We start from the raw sequence: 17,935 nt of genomic DNA on the forward strand, positions 1-17,935 counted from the left end.
GCTCCATTATGCCAAATTCTTGCAAATAATTTTGTGGGCCTGTGAGAATCCTTTTAATCCACCAATCACGTCTCGGGGTCTTCCTGTTTGCTTTTACCATTCCATTATGCCTTGAATTTTATTATTTTATCAACTAGCTCTCAGCCTCACTCTCTCGCAGACCTCAACTCCACCTATCCTTTTCTACGTGTTATTTCGGAGCCCTAACCACAGTTCGCTTGTCAGCTGGTGAAGGGCCAGTAATTCTGCAAAGTACCACCAGAGAGCGCCAGATGACTACTGAAACCTGCCTCTTCACATTTCCTTTCATGGAAATTCAATGCTGGACCATTCGACCCGAATTGCATCATGCTCACATTCTCCCTCTGGAGCGCCTTTGGAGTCAGGTATCGGAGTGCAGTTGGGACTTGTCGATGAAGGGCGACCAGCAAGTTGTGAAAGCTCCATTGCAAGCTTGTATAGAAGCCGGCGGGTCTTAAACTGTTAACCAACAGCAACTCCAGTCGTTTGTAATTGTTGTTTCCTTCACAGACACGCAACTTTTCCCCTGCAATAGATAGATAGATAGATAGATAGATAGATACTTTATTCATCCCCATGGGGAAATTCAACATTTTTTCCAATGTCCCATACACTTGTTGTAGCAAAAACTCCTTACATACAATACTTAACTCAGTAATAATATGATATGCATCTAAATCACTAACTCAAAAAGCATTAATAATAGCTTTAAAAAAAAAAGTTCTTAAGTCCTGGCAGTTGAATTGTAAAGCCTAATGGCATTGGGGAGTATTGACCTCTTCATCCTGTCTGAGGAGCATTGCATCGACAGTTAGCTGTCGCTGAAACTGCTTCTCTGTCTCTGGATGGTGCTATGTAGAGGATGTTCAGGGTTTTCCATAATTGACCGTAGCCTACTCAGCGCCCTTCGCTCAGCTACCGATGTTAAACTCTCCAGTACTTTGCCCACGACAGAGCCCGCCTTCCTTATCAGCTTATTAAGACGTGAGGCGTCCTTCTTCTTAATGCTTCCTCCCCAACACGCCACCACAAAGAAGAGGGCGCTCTCAACAACTGACCTATAGAACATCATCAGCATCTCACTGCAGACATTGAATGACGCCAACCTTCTAAGGAAGTACAGTCGACTCTGTGCCTTCCTGCACAAGGCATCTGTGTTGGCAGTCCAGTCTAGCTTCTCGTCCAACTGTACTCCCAGATACTTGTAGGTCTTAACCTGCTCCACACATTCTCCATTAATGATCACTGGCTCCATATGAGGCCTAGATCTCCTAAAGTCCACCACCATCTCCTTGGTCTTGGTGACATGAGCTAACCTAACTTCAAATTTTGTTTTCTGTTCCTCTGAGTAAAGGTAGAGGCTCTTTTCAGTCAGTTAAATAACTTCGAAAGATATAAAATCATCAGCGTCTCTGGGCCGCATAAATTCCAACGCAATGCATATTGAGCTAGCTCCTCTTAATCTATTTTGCCTACATGTAGCTTACATAGTCAACATTCTAATCAGTAATGCTTGAAACAGCTAATGCAGTATTAGGAAGGTTGCTGCGAATATCAATGGTACAAATCAGCTTGCGCTGCCGCGACATCCAATCCGCACGTCCGCCATCACCGACCTGTGATCCGTTTTCTAATCTTGGCTGTCATGCCTGGGAAGTAGTGCAGTAATGGAGGTACTGTCTTTTAGATAGGCATTACATCTCTCTCTCTCTCTCTCTCTCTCTCTCTCTCTCTCTCTCTCTCTCTCTCTCTCTCTCTCTCTCTCTCTCTCTCTCTCTCTCTCTCTCTCTCTCTCTCTCTCCTCTCTCTCCTCTCTCTCTCTCTCTCTCTCTCTCTCTCTCTCTCTCTCTCTCTCTCTCTCTCTCTCTCTCTCTCTCTCTCTCTCTCTCTCATGAATGCAAACTATTCCATGGCGTGATTTTGAAGGAGGATTAGGGAATTAGCACTGAATTAACATTATAAAAGACAAATATTTTCTGTGTTCTTTTATGGAAGTGTGCTGTGTATAAATTGGCTGCGATGTTCCCGATATTACGATGGTAACTCAACATCACGGACCGTAAAACATGTTGTGGTGTATAATAGAAAAAGTGAAAATTTCTACAATGAAATAGAACTCTTCAAACTTTTGTCTTCCCAACAACGAAAATACTTCAGCCTTGAAAGTTCCAAACAAACCAAAGTGCAGACAATTTGCATCTTTTATTACCCCTTGTGAGAAAGGAGGTTCGCCTGGCGCTTTGTGCCAACGGCCTCGTTCCAAAAAAAAAACTTGCATTTGTTCAGACATTTCGCAACTTCCTGGTGTTGTGGGGTGTATTCCTATAAAAGTAATATTCCTGAAATATAACTGACCAACTTATGACTAAAATATTTAGTATTGTTCCTTTTTTCATGAAGCAAAAGCAATTACACGGGTTAATATTGCAGACAGCAGTACATCCAAACAAGGCCATGAAGACAGACTGCAAGGTTACCTAGATTATGGTTTTGTATTTAAAGGCTGAACTCCTTAAAGCTTTGTTCAGTTCAGAGAGAGTTTGCATTTCAAGAGCGCAGAGGTTGCAATAATAATTGAGGCCCACAAGTTCAGAAGGATAGCCTCTGAGAAGTCGAGGTCACTGATTTTCAAAATAGAGGGTTCAAAGTGGGCGTCGCAGAGCCTCATAGGCTCTGGTCCCGGGGTAATTAAACACAGCATCAAATGTTTACAGATCACTCTTCCAATTACCGGCAAATGAAGAGCCACTGCGAATCGCGGAGAGCGAGAAGAGCCGCTTTCTATTGAGAGATGTGCTCCCCGTGGATTAGGTCTCACAATTCTCTGGCAATGCATGAAGTTGTGGGGAAGGACGTCATCACCGTGCAAGCAAAAGCGTTTGATCGGAACTTGAAATTTAATAAATATGTTGCAACCAAATAGAATATATTATAATGTTTAGAGTTGTTCTGTAACATGCAAATTGTATTTAAACAATAATATCAAAACAATAGCGTCAGTTTGATCGACAATTGGGTCTGAGGTACAATTGATTACCAAGGACGCATATTTAATTAATAACCACAAAAAGAGAATCCTCCAATATTCAGAAATGCAGCAAAACAAATCTCGGAAACACTGTGATTTTCTTGTAAGAACTAATTGCAGATTAATATTATTAAAGGGACGCCGGGATGAAATATGTCTATTTGTCTAATGACAATTTCCCTCAGTTAGAATCACAGTAACCACCGAGTCAACTGATTGTGGGATCAAGAAGTATCATAGTGTCCATTTAGAAGGATCAACTGTATCAGTCGAGGATGGAACAGTTTTAACCATAACAATTAAAAGAGAAAAAAGATAATCCCTTATTCTACTTCTGATTGTGGGACTTAAGCGTTTCTTCATTTGACAAAGTTATAAAAAGTTTGTTTTTCAAAAAAAAACAATGCGTTTAAAATGTAGTTGATATCATTTTCATTTGGGTTTTTTTAACCCTGTGCGCTGGCAATGATAGAACTCAAGTGCGGAGTAAAGACAGATAGAGACGGCAAACGGGTTTATACCCAGGAATCCCAACAGAAAATCAGAGGCTCAACCGAGCGACATCGCGAAACGAAACATTCTCAGAACTAAAAGCCACGATAACCATTAAGGTTCTTCCGCTTAAATAGTACAGGAACCTGGAATCCCCGAGCCAACAGAATAAATTTAACACAAAGTGTACTGCAGATGCTGTGGTCAAATCAAGACGTACAAAAAAGCTGGATTAACTCAGCAGGTCGGGCCGCATCCATTGAAAGAAGCAGTCAACGTTTCGGGTCGAGACCCTTCGTCAGGACTTAATAAAACTTAATAAACAATAAACTTAATAAGGTTAAACTATTACCGATTCTAATTAAACAACAATTAAGGTGTCAAAGAGACCTCGGCGCCAAACGCTCCCTGGCTCTCCGCACAGGTTCGGAGAGCTGATAACAGTTTTCGTAATCATCACCTACTAAAAGCAATATTTTGGGGTTGAGATGATAAAGGACCAAGAAAATGTTTTCCGTATTTCTCTGTTGTGCTTGTACAGTTCTGCCCCACCTTCTGTAATAAATGCATTTTAAAAAGCAAATTTCCAACAAGAAGATTTCACTAATAGTTTCCATTTAAACGAGAGTGAGAATGATTTGAAATTGTGTGGAAGCTGTCTTTCGGTTTTCTTTTAAATTGACTTAGATCATCTATATGTAAAGGAGTGGAGTATTAACGCGAGTTCTCCATCATGAGCTAATTCTTCCTCTGTATCCACTAAATAATTGTGAATGTGTAATTACTGCAAGAAAGCGATATCAAGTGAATGAAAATAACATCTAAATGGGCTTACTATTAAGATAAGATTTGGTAATTTGGGTGGGGTTAGAGAAAAACATTCTTGTGACCATGTAAATTAAATAAATTAGTTTTAAACTTCCACTACCTTTAGTTAAATTTATTGCGTGTAGCCAAATAATTGAAGAATTGTCTGATACAAACTCACTAATAAATATCGTAAAGGCATCTGAAAAACAATAATTACATGACTACATTGGTGCTGGTGTGTACCTGAGGCCATTTTGCACTAAAGTGAAGGCGGCAGTGTAACTTCACAACACAGGTATGATGCAAGTTGTCTAAACTGCACTGAATGAAATACGGAATGAGGAGCTGGTTACTTCAATACGCATTTGGTGTAATCATGCAGGAGGGAAATACTTCAGAGGTCGAGAACCTTCTTTAAAAAAAATTGGGTGGTTTTCTGATAAAAGGGCAAATTATAATTTAATGTTTCACTCAGATTTGCATCTATATTAACACGAGACTTGCACTGCACTGGCAACCCTCCCTTGCTCTTTAACTACCAGTCCAAAATCTTATTAGTTTAATGCCAACTTAGATATTGTTTTATGTTTAGACCAACGCCTAACAGAAAATAGATTCACAGTCCATAATATCAGCCATCCAAATCTGTCATCATATAACTGTGACAATGTAATGCTGACAGCTTCTCTTCTGGAATAGAAATTTCTTTCTTCCACGATATTCTGCTTAACTTCCAACTTGTAGTTCAATTGCTTCTGAGAAGATTCTAAAATCAGCTCTATTGTGTTTATTTGTATTTCAAGTTATTACCTGTTTGGCCAATTAAGTCAGTCTTTTATTTATTTTCAGAAATTTTGTTTTTAATATTCTATTCCTGCCTGTTTGCATCATGGTCTGATATGGCAATTCAAATGCACTGGAATATGAGAGGCTGCAGAGAGTATCACAAGCACGAGACGAGATGCTGAAAATCCAAAGCAACACACAGAAAATGCTGGAGGAGCTCAGCAGGCCAGGCAGCATCTCTGGAAAAGAGTAAACAGTCGACATTTTGAGCTGAGACCCTTCATCAAGTCAGGAAAGGAAGAGAAGTTGGAGTCAGAAAGTGGGGGGAGTAGATGAAGAAATACAAGAGGGCAGGTGATAGGTGAAACTGGGAGAGGGGGAGGGTGAAATAGAGCTGGGAAGTTGATTGGTCAAAAAAATAAAGGGCTGGAGAAGGGGGAATCTGATCATAGAGGATGAAAGACCACAGGAAGAAAGGGAAGGAAGAGGAGCACAGAGGGAGGTGATGAGCACTTAAGGAGATAAGGTGAGAGAGGGAAACTGGAAAGGCAAATGGTGGAGGAGGGAGCAATTACCAAAAGTTTGAGAAATTGATACGGAGAGCAGTAGACTCAGCCCGATAAACACAGGCATATCCTTCCATACCTATAGTATTTGCTGCTGCCTCAAGAAAAGAGCATCTGTCATCAAAGGTACCAACCATCCAGACCATGCCATCTTCTCACAACTATCATTGAGCAGCTACTGAAGCCCGAAGCCCCACACTGCTAGGTTCAAGAACAGCTACTCTGCTTCAGCCATTCAGTGGTTAAACCAAATGGCACATCTTTAATCACTACAGTATAGCAACACTATGATCATATGCAGTAAAAGTAACTTTATTGTGTTCTTTCTTGTAATAATTGTGAATCTGTAAATGATTTGTGTTTAATTTATGTTCTTTAATGAATATTGGTTCTCTGGTGCTATGTGCCCGTGGTACTGTTTTCACTCCACCTGGACTTGTGCATATGACAATAAACTCAACTTCAACTTTAATGCTGCAGATCAGAAGTACATTTTCCACTGTTCCAAGTAGCCCTTCTTTACTTCTTGCCACTAGTGGAGCTAACCATAGAAAAATGGGAATGTTGTTATCAAATGAGATTCCACTAAACTAGAAGGAAGGGATCTAAATTTGGAATTTGGGCGTGCTACATACCCTGTCCAAAGGCTTAACTGAGAGCAACTCAACCAAGATAGAGCGTGGAGGTGCTCCTCCAAATCCGTATCTGTTAACCTCAGAATGATTTGTGAAAGAGTTGAGGTGTATGTGTATGGGCTGATGAGGAATTGTATCCCCTTTTGATCCCACCAGCTTTTCTACTTCCTTATCACCTTGCTGCTTATATTACCTTCAAGTGGCTTTTGTCTTCTAAGTAACTATACATACAGCACTGCTTCTTCTTCAACTACTCTTTCAATCATGTTGTTTAATTGCCTCTAAATTGAAATGTTTGAATTTTTTGTGTAGGTGCAATTTCTAAAACTCCGACTTCAATGTTGTAGGACAACTTTGAATAATCAATAAGTCAAAATAGAAAGACATGTTAAAAAACTGATGAAAGACCTCATTTCTCCAGGGCCCTGTCTGCCACTCTGGAAACTATCTCAGAGTTTGGTTCAGAAGCTGCGAACGTGTGTTATGCTTCTGATTAAGCAGAGTTATAGACTGTGCTAGTGTGATTGCTGCTGCCTACTTATTGTCCAAACAAAATTAAGATGGCTCCGAGTCTTAGATGCTGTTCTGATGTCAACATATATCCAAATCTGCTTTGCATTGTGATGCAATGTCACTCTGAATTTAAATTGCTTTGATTTCTGCCAGAATTTTCAAAGGACACCTCTTCCTCAAAACCTCTCCAAGTTCAGCACCTGGTGACCTGCATCCTTGTGTCTTACTGGTGGTTAATTCGATAAAGAATGTAATGCCTGTCAACTAAGTTTCCATTAAGACTACCCTGATGTCAGTATTAGAGAAAATTTTGAAATATAAAGCAAAGAAAGAGATGACATGGCATTTAGAAAATAATGAAAATGCTGGGAATCTTAGAAAATAATAGAATTAGGCAGAATTCATATGGATTTATGAATCAGAACTTATTTGGCAAATCTGTTGGAATTTTCTGAGATGGGAACTTTCAGAGTGGATGAAGGAAAGCCAGTTGATGTGCTACATTTGTACTTTCAGAAGATCTTTGACATTGTGCCACATTAGAGATTATTAAACAAAACTGGGAGCATATTATTTTCAGGATGTTATGCATTTGGCTATGGACAAAAGGCAAAGTAATACTAAAGTTGTTATGTGTGAGTCGGAGGGGGACTAATAAGTGGAGTACAGCAGGGATCAGAGCTAGGGACACAGATATTCACAATCTATTTCAATGGTTTGATTGAGGGGATCAAATGTAATATATCCAGATCTGATGATAATACAAATCTGGGTAGCACATTGGGTTATGGAAAGGATGCAAGGAGAATTCGGGATATAGAGAGGTTATATGAAGAGTTAATGACATAGCAGTTGGAATATGATGCAGAGAAACATGAGGTTATCTGCTACTTCCATAGAATGGTGAAATATTAGCTTTATATTCATGGGGTCATCAGCATTTTAAATCAGTAAGTGAAGACTGATTAGCCAAAGCTAGCATGGATTTGCTAACTTTGTTATAAATCAGTGAAGGAAATATGGCCCATGTGATTTAGACTTCAAAAAGATATTTGATAGATTGCCATATAACCAAAATTGAAGTTCGTTCAATAAGAAGGACAATAGCAGCAGAGATAGAAAATTGGCTGAGTGACAGAAAGCATAGTGAAAGAATGAACATTTACTTTTTCAGATAGGAAGGAAGGAAGTGTCCAATGCTTTATCATTGGGAACACCGCTTTCCTTTATATACATTAATTACTTGGATTTAGATGTAGATAGCACAATGACTAAAACTTGCACATGGCGCAAAACTTGGAAACATTCCAACTGTTACAAGGGTGGTATTACACTTCAAGTGTATACAGGTGGGCTGGTGGAATGGAGGGGTGTCAGATGAAATTTGAGGCAGAAGCATGTGAAGTGTTACATTTCATTGGAAAATATGAAAGGACAGAATGGAAATCAAAGGGTAGAATTCTAAATAAGGTATACGGATAACTAGATCATTGGAAGTACCAAGGAAGGTTGTGAAAGTTGTTATGAAATTTGATGGTTCAATGGTTCACATTAGTAGGATCATGGGTTTTATAAATACAAGCAGAGAACACAACGGTAAAAACGTCATGATGAACCTTTATAAATCATTAGTTTAGCAGCAAATAGAAATAGTCATAATACTATCTGCACCATTTCAGGAAAAGATACGGAGAACGTAGAAAGATTTCCTAGAATGTTTCCAGGAATTAAGGGTTTTAATTACATAGATAGATTACAGAAGCTGGGAATATTCTTCTTGCAACAGAGGAGGTTGAGAGGGAATCTGACAGTGGTAATCAAAATTAAGAATGACCTAGATCAGGGGTTCTCAACCTTTTTTTATGCCATGGACCGGTACCACTAAGCAAGGAGTCATGTTGGGAACCCCTGATCTAGACAGAGTAGAGACTGCTTGCAGTTACAGAACAGACAAGAAACAGTAAAGATAAATAATGAAAGAATCAAAAATTACCTGAAAGAAAATATTTTTGTGCTATTGTTTAGGGTCTGGAAAGTACAGCCAGAAAGTACAGTCTGGAAGGAACTGATATCTGGCACACATCTTCCTATGGTTGTGTAAAAGAAAATCAGAACAGGTCAAGGAGGGAATGAAAGACCTATTCCTGTTCCCAAGAGACCGCAATAAATCAAATTCAATTGAGTGGCACTAGCCCACTAACTATCTACAAGCAAAGTAATGTTAGATGAACAACCTTTTTCAGGTCTTTTTTCATATCTTTGCTGTGCCTACCTCAGATCAAAATAATTGCAATTCTATACTAGAGTGTCCATCTCACACTACTAAATATCCCTCTAAATCCTCGATGAATAAAGTACATGCTAGCTTATGGAGTGCTTGGCTCCAGACTTGAGGACAGGGCTACCCTATTTAAGGAGTGCTTCAGGTGAGTCCTGTCAAGTGCACCTAGCAGAACCCATGACAGCATTTTGTACCAACAACAGCGTTCACCCTTGTCCCTTGTCGTCAATGAACTAATACTGTTATCACTAGCACAGTGATGATTGTAAAAACACCTCTCCTACATTAGAGGTTGTAATTCTAAAGTATTTAATTGCCCCTAACACCTTTTAGGAGGTCCTTGGTCTATTTAAAAACTCCTTTACTGAATGAAAGCTTTTTCCACTCAATAAAACGGAGTGTAGCCAAACTTGCCTCAGTTACAATGGGACAAAATCACTTTTGCAGCTATATATTCATTGTCAGTTAACATTGAAACTAATTTTCCAACTCGCCTATTAGACAAGACATCCATGTCAGTGATTTATATGTTGTAAGGAAATAATCTGATTGAAGAACAAGCAGAAAACACAACACACTCCCACTTCATCATTCTGATGAACAGTCAACATAACGGCTGCTTATTTGTTTCAATGAATTTATTTAGTTTTATGTTTACAACCAATAAGACCTCTCTTATCAATTACACCTAATTTGGGAAATATTATGCAAATTATACCACAGCTGACGGACTGACAGCAACACATCTCAGGAAGTGAACTGCCTCCCCTATACAAGTTCAGCCATTTAGGACTATTATTACTCATGGCCTTACTGAAATTGTAGATGGAGAGCCAGGAAAGCTAAAACTGATAACTCAAAATGTAGCTGGCCATGGTGAACTACTTCGATGGGGTTGTACTTTCCTAAACTTGACATTATGGAGATACCATTGCAATGTTAGTTGTGTGTGGGATAAAACATGGCATGTTCATGGCCAGAAGCCTGTTTAAAATCATAAGTAAAAATCTTCACATTTTGTTCAATGACAACAGATTTATTCCCCATAATCAAAAGCACAGCAATGCCTCACTTAATAATAGGAATTATAAATTGTTGGGAAAACAAAAAGCGTCCCCAAGATAAAATTATCCTTGACACATATTAAAATTTTGAAATAAGGCACTTCAATGCGTATATCTTGAATACATGGATCTGAGTACCTAAAATTGGTTTATTTCAGCTTGAGTCTTTTATCACCAAAGAAATCCTTTCTGCAATGCATGTCAATAGGTAATGTGTAATGCACCAAGTTATACAGTGAGGATACTGGGTGCACAGCAAAGCCAGCTTGAGTTTGGACAAATTGCCCTGCAATATTAAATTAAAAATGAATTGCTTCATACAGCAAAATGGGGAAATATTCTCCTATTTCATAGTAAAAGAACATGCAGTTTGATATTCTCCAACTGCACGTTTTTGGACATAGTTACTTGCGATGAATATGTTTGATATTGTGTTGGAACTTGCACAGTAACAATTGGACAAGGCTCTGTTTCTGCTCTCTGCGACCAATTGCGGCCAGACTCAAGGATTCCACATCGCACAATTGGGCACGTTCACTGGGGGTCTCAGCCTTATTCCAAAACTTGGAAACAAACATAGAAATGTAAACTTCAGGATTTTCCTTAAAATGCATTTCTTGCTGGGCGAACATTCGAACATGGTGCTTGATGGGAAATAATGTACACTTTCAACCCAGTAATCTTAATCTCTTTCTAACTCTTCTCCTGTTGCATTGATGGCAATCAGCGAGAGGAAACATCGATTGTATGCACTAAATATCTTCAATGGCATTTCTGTTCTCTGTCTTGTGTTTTTTTTATTCTATTCAGTACAATGCAGTTACCCACAATGATTATAAAAGTATCAAAATATCATTCTTAACATCTAGTGAATCTCTTGCACAATTTATTGGCAAGGTAGATTAGATTGAATTGTTTTTTAATATGGTTTTGTTTGATGCAAATGTTCTGCATAGTCAGTGCTTTGAGTTCAATCATGAACTTTGCCTCAGTTTCAGTTTGTTGAGGGAGAATCAAAGTCACTGCTTCTCCGGGTTAATTCTGGAGTACAATCCACTGGAGCAAAGCGAGTCTTTGTTCTGGAAATATGGAATATCCCTGACGATGCCCGGGAAGGAATAGTCCACTGGCGGACGAAATGGCAACGTTGGCATCAGACCAGAAGTAACATAAGGTGACACGAATGTTGGCAGCCCTCGGCTAGGACTCGAGTATGCCAGTCGAAGAGGGTTGATGCCAAGTCTAGGGTTCAATCCGTACAGATTTGCAGGACCTCCAAAAACTGCACTGGACTGCAGGGGAGAGAAGGCGGACTTAGTGCCGATGGAGCTACCAGGAAGTCCAGCTAAGGTAATGTGTGAGGACCGTGGAAGGTCTGTGGGATCAGATACTGTGCAGCCGACATCTTTGACCTGTCCATTGGGCTCCTTCCCATTCAGGACTTGTTCAATGGCTTGGACCACGTCTCCTTTGCAGTTTGCCAGGATGCACTCTAATTTATCGCGCTTATAGCTGGGGAAAACTTTGGTGAGAATGTCAATGGGTGCCCTGTGGTTGGAGGAAGAACTGGGAAGGTTGCCCATGACTTTGGCCAACTCCTTGGGTTTGTCACATTCGTTGCCGGACTCTGCATCAGATGGAGTCACTGAGCGAGGGCTGTCAGCACTTTCCGGGGAGGATGAAAGCTGTCCTGAATCGTTGTCCAAAGCTTCAGCTTTTCCTGATTTATCCTTGAGGTTGGTTTCCGATGTTTCGGTGTCTGAAGTGGCAGAATGTGAAGGCTGGAGAACCGAGCGGCCCACCAGGCTATTATAGAATAGCTCATATTTGGGGTTCTTGTCTCCTGCAAAGAGACCCAAACATTGAAATGAAGCACAGAGGTCAGGAGAACTTAAAGCATGATAAAACAGTAACATTACCCGATAGATTGTTTAACGATTAATAATCAAGGAAAATTTGACTTTAAAAAATATTAACAATAATGATATAAGTATCCATAGGCCATGTTAAAAAACTAACAGCCACCATGGGAGATTTGCATTAAGTATATGGCAAGGTGGGTTCCATTGTTTTACAAATAATGTTTGTCGTTTTTCAGAAATGCATGGGAACAGATATTCTGGTCAATTGATCTGCATGAATTAGAAGATCCCTTCAGCAGTTTCTCTTCAGCTCCCATTAGCCTTTGTAGACTTGTTTTGCAAACACATTTTCAAAACTTCCAATTCAATAAAATTTAAGGTTTAAAATTAGTTGAATAAATGCTTTAAATTAATTTTATTTGAAGTTGAGATTTGTCATCAATATTCAATATCATTACCTTTGCTAATTCTCTCCCCATACCCAGAGAGACGTATTTTTAATTAGTTACTCTTCCACCAAATCAAAATAAAAGTCAACCAACTTCATTTCACATTCCTGAATCGTTTTTGCTGTAGTATAAAGCGTTTTTTCACGTCCATGTTAACGGTGTTGATGTTAGGGGTTTGAGCGAATTACTCCGGATTCGTTTTCCTAAGCCACCGGAGTGTTATTAAAGTCTGCAAAAAGCTTCGGTTAACTTTGATATGAATGCGGTACACACCTCCGCGGATATTAATGGTGGAAATGTGATCTAATTGTTTAATGGGCTGTCATTTTTAACAATAGCCTGTCTCATCAACTGTCAGAGTAAAGGGAGCTCGATGTGGGTGTACTGTTCACTGAAAAATAGATTTCCGTTTCGGAATGTCTTCGAAATTGCTTAATTATCTGCACACCTTACATCTTTTTTTTTACAGCATTTGTACAAAGCGAAGCTCATAAACGATGTTATTTTATGACAGGGATACTTTACACTACAGCATATTACTACAAGTAATCTTCAGAGCACCCAATTCGGTGCGCAGACTTTCGGTTTTGTTTACATGAAAGTGTAGAATGTAGACATTATTTGCTGTTAATAATGGTTTTGAGATGGCATACCCTAGTACAGTATGTACTGATGTTAATTTTTAGATCTGCATATTACGTATCGTCTGCCAGTGACAAAGGAATTTCATCCGGACTGCTGTCAATTTCGCTTCCCTTCTTTATACACACACGCCCTGCTGTTGATTCTACAGGACACATCTGTTGAGTTGGCCAGGTCGCCCACACGCGAACGCGTTATTTTAAAATTAATGGACTTTGTTATCTTTGATTTTCTTAAACGGGGAAATGTCCATCCTTTCAACCTAGTTTCACCCCTTTCCGAACAAAAGCAGGTTTACCCGAGAGTCAATTTTATACTTTGAATTCAAACATCACGTTTGTGTATTATGTTGATTTATTTTGGCATATACTAAAATATTCGTTAATTATTTGTTAATTGTTCGTCAAATGTGGAATGATGGAGTACAGGGAACTTGTATTCAAGCCAATCAAAACAGCTTCTTTTTGTCGTCAGTGTGGGGCAATGAGCCTCTGGTTGTAACAAATAAAATCAACATATCCGGGAATCCCGATGATACAAAGGGCACGACGCCGAAATGGGGATTAATTAGTACACAGTAAACCAAATTTTATCGTATATATTTGTTCACGGACTTGGTTTAGTTGCATTTCTCACATTAACACGTTTAAGGTAAATCCACCAGTTGTCGTTTTGGTAATGGCAGAGTTGTACTTTAGCTAAAAAAAAAACGAGGTTTTATTTAATAGTTTATTTCTTTCAAACGCCTTCTCCCCCGAGCAAAAGGTAAAACCTAGCTATCGTTGTAAACTAATGTCGCACCTTTTTTAAAAAACCAGGCGCCAGAAGTAGCCTTCAACCCTACCCCAATAGTTTATTCGTTCCTCTACTTCAAAGTTCAAAGTAAAATTTATTATCAGAGTACATACATGTACCGCATACAACCCTGAGATTCGTTATTTTGAGGGCATACTCAGCAAATCCGTAGAATAGTAACTGTAAACGAGAAAGCGCATAGAAGACAGCAAACTATGCAAATGCAAAATATAAATAAATAGCAATAAATAACGAGATCATGAAATGAAACGAGAAGGAGTTCTTAAAGTGAGATTGGTTGCGGAAACATCTCAATAGATGGGTGTAGTTGTCCTCTTTTGTTCCAGAGCCTGATGGTTGCGGGGTAGTAAACGATTGATAATGTTAGACGGAGTTCGACTCTTCACTGTTATTTCATTATTTAACCCCGAGTCTAACCGGCGCGAACAACGCAACCTCGATTTACAGTTTGGTAAAATATGGTGCGTCTCGCAGTAGGGTGTTCAGACCAATTAGTTTTACTCATACAGCCCCTTATTGGAAAATGGGCTGGGAAAAAAGCACTGTCTCCTAAACCAAAGTCAAATCCATTTAAAATTCTCATGTTCCCTGAGTCAATATAACACTCGTGTATTCCACCATCCTCCTCCGCCGCATTCCGTGCCCGGAAAGAACGTTACCCTCTTACAACGCTTCAGTGAGAAACGCACCGCGTCCTTATCACCGATCGGGATGCTCAGATAGTGCGCGTGTTACTGTTGTGACGATTCTGAGATACTGATAGCTTTGACTCGAACATTCAGATTATAAAAAGAATGCAAACAAAACTTCTCATCCATATTTTGTCAGCAGAGGGAAATCATTTAGGAAACACTGCTTTTCAGGTTAGAATTTCGATTTAGAGACATCTGATTTTGCACGTGAATTCATGTCTCCGCTCTGTTCTGAGCTCTTCCATCCCAGGTCTATGTTAGCGCGCAATTAAATCCTGTAAAAAGGACATGCATTCCCCAAGCATTTCCTGAAGGTGAGGTTAGGTTTATCGAAAGGGTAGCCACACGAGAAACACAGAATATATGTTGAGGAGATAATCTCGGGAATTATGATTAGAAATGCTGAACTAACAACAAAAAGATATTTAAAAATGGAACCACAGATTTGCAATTAGATTATGGATTCTGTGACTACAAATTTTGGGTAGAATCATCTGTTGCGAACAGTATTGATAAACGAGTTAACACTTTTAAAAACTACAGCTAAAAATCATTAGCAACAACTTGAACAATTAAACATGATAAAAAGCTAGTTTTCCCGGCGACTGTGTTGACAGGTGTCTATGACCATGTCTGTTGCTAGCCTACCTTCCTTCTGCTTCTGGTAGTCGCCTCCGAAGATCTCGTAGGGCGTCGAACCGGCCCGTGTTGACGGGATGATGCCGTTGGCGGCTGCGGCAGCCGCTGCCATGGCCAGGCCGGCTTCGGCGGCGCCTCCCCCGGCGTACATGTACTGCAGCTCCCTGGCCTCGTTCTCTTCTTGCGCCTGCTGCCGTCGGAGAGCCACCTGCGCGGCCATGACCCGCTGCCTCTCGGCGATCAGCATGCATTTGGCACACATGCAATCCCTCCAGCGGCAGAAGCGCTTGTGGCCCTTGAGCGCCGACACCACGCCGTGGTTGCGACAGCGGGCGCACTTCGGCGTCCTGGGATAACGCTCGGCCGCAGCGGCGGCGGCGGCTGCAGCGGCGGCGGCTCGGAGTAGCAGTGCCGGCGGTCGCAGCAGGGAACTGCCGCCCATGGAAATGGGCACGGTTGCAGGATTAGGCGGCGGGCAAGGCTCCGGATGGGGGGCGGAAGGCAGCGGCGATCTGCCGTCCATTATCAGTCTGATCGGTGCAAATCAAAGCTCACTCAAGACGTTACCAGATACTCGTTTTTATCAACAACGACTTGCTTTTGCAGGTGACCACGCTAACGCAAAAACAAACATGATTTAAACCCAAAATATAAGCCGAATTCGCCACGCCAAGGATTTGCAAACTATATACTGCGCCCGACTGAAGTGTCAGTCAACAATTTGGAACTTCCAGCATCGCTAGAAATATAACTAACAATGATTATTTTTATCAACTAAGCAAAAACTGTATATTTGGATAATGCAAACCTGACTGCAAAACAATAAACAGCTCCGGTTTAGCCGCAACATATAAAGATCATTGCAAACGAGAGGGTCAATCGGTGCTGGACGGCTTGCTATCTGCAATTCACTTGGATTAGAATGCGAGTTGAGTCTGCTCTTGAACTCCACTCTGTGCTCAAGTGCAATGTTGATGGAGCCACACGCTACATAGTTGACACCAGTTAAACCCGGATTCGGCCCCGCATACCTCAAGCTGTCTGTCAATCAGGGGAAGGAACGGAACGGCTCTGCGCCTTCACGTATTGGCTGGAGTTCGTCGCCAATGGAAGGGCGCTGTGCAGGCCTTCACCTATTGGCCGGAGCTCGCCCTCCTCTCAACTGACAGTAACGAGAAAGATGAAAAACGTTTTAACAATAGTGAGTTGTTTTTGACTTAAATCCGTGAAATGCTAGAAACTATTAGCAGGCCAGAAACAGCGTTAGACTTTCAGGTCCATAACTTTCAACAACCCAAGAATTCAATTTATTTTCTTTAATTGCTTCCGGGATATTTTAATACAAAATACAGAGCGATACCGTTATTTTGGATGTGACATTATTAGCTCCTCCCTAACGTAACGTTACAGTCCGTTCAAATTAATATGGATGCCATCGGGTCAATACCGAATAAACTTAATAAACACGTACCAAGATATATGTTCTTCTAAGCATCTGCAATTGTATTTTTGTGTATATGTTCTTCTAGCTGTCCTGCTTCCCCTCCGCCCTCCCCACCTTCTTATCTTGGCGTCTTCCCCTTCCGTTCCAGTTCTGAAAGGTCTCGGCCCGAAACGTTAATTTCCATAGATGCTGCCTGACCTCTCGCGTTTTGTGTGTGATGCTCTGGACTTCCAGGATCTGCAGACTTTCTCGTGTTTATGACATACCAAATATGGTCAATTCGGGAGAGAGCTTGTGTCATTATGCCTGAGCTGTTACCCTTTTCCCTTGCAGACCAGAGTGAAATTATGTCACAAGCAGCATCAGTGGGAAGAGAAATAGATTCGACGCTTCAAGGCAGAAGAAAGTTGCACGACTCTGGAAAGGAGAAGAGAGACACGTGTTTTAAAATTGCCGAGAGGTATGGTGGATTAAACAGAGGGAAAGGCAATGACAGGGTGCAGAAAACTTTATAAAACGACATTTGGAGCAAAGTACTACATAAACAATTTAAAATGTGACCAAGGGAAGGCAGAAAAGCAAAAAAAAGTAACTGTTACAACGAATATCAGTCCCCAAGTATTGTAATGCGGCAAGTTGGAAGATAAAATGTCGCTGCCCAGAGCAACATTTAGAGAAATACACAAATCAGGACTGAGACGAAACGGGATGGAGAATTAAAGTGAGGGGTACATGGAAGTTCAAGGTTGACTGTGGACTGTTCGGCAAACCAATCGTCCGCACTACATTTCGGAGTAAAGACAAATGATCGTCAGCGCCGAACGCAATACATTCCGCTTCACTAGTAGCATCATTTGGGTCCCCGGATGATGTGTAGTGAAGAGTTAAAATGACAGGTGGTGCATTTCCAACAGCTGCAAGTGGGAATGCTTTGTGAACGCGACTGCTGCTGGCGATCAAAGAGCAAACCAGGGAGGTTTGGGAGTGAACAGATCATTTGACACACAGAAGGGAGAGGGGAGGGTAAGACTCCTCAATTTCTATCCGAGGGTTTACTCTTACATCTCATCCCCTCTGCCACCCGTTCAGCATTCCAAGGGGATCATTCCCTCTGCGTTCTTCTGGTATTGTATTCTATAACCATCAACCACTTGCCTCTTTCTGGAACTTTCCCACTGAACCATGGTGCATGTAA

The 17,935-nt window shown here is 40.7% G+C and overlaps 1 protein-coding gene across 1 annotated transcript; it reads right to left on the reverse strand.

The window, feature by feature from the left end:
• Positions 1-9,799: 9,799 nt before the first annotated feature.
• Positions 9,800-15,819, reverse strand: LOC140737471 (doublesex- and mab-3-related transcription factor A1-like). Its single transcript, XM_073063931.1, has 2 exons — positions 15,306-15,819; positions 9,800-12,039 (listed from the first exon to the last, which is right to left on the reverse strand). Exons 1-2 carry the CDS (start codon positions 15,817-15,819, stop codon positions 11,216-11,218), a joined length of 1,338 nt encoding a protein of 445 aa, XP_072920032.1. The 3' UTR covers positions 9,800-11,215.
• Between the last annotated feature and the right edge of the window lie 2,116 nt (positions 15,820-17,935).

The sequence above is a fragment of the Hemitrygon akajei genome, chromosome 2 (assembly GCF_048418815.1).
Source record: "Hemitrygon akajei chromosome 2, sHemAka1.3, whole genome shotgun sequence".
Taxonomy (NCBI): Eukaryota; Metazoa; Chordata; class Chondrichthyes; order Myliobatiformes; family Dasyatidae; genus Hemitrygon; species Hemitrygon akajei.

Bases quoted from the DNA above. Each gene is read 5' to 3' on its own strand.
- LOC140737471 (XM_073063931.1), bottom strand. From the start codon at position 15,819: ATGGACGGCAGATCGCCGCTGCCTTCCGCCCCCCATCCGGAGCCTTGC. The intron at 12,040-15,305 runs GTAGGCTAGCAA...GTCTCTTTGCAG, and splicing joins CTACCAGAAGCAGAAGGAAG to GAGACAAGAACCCCAAATAT.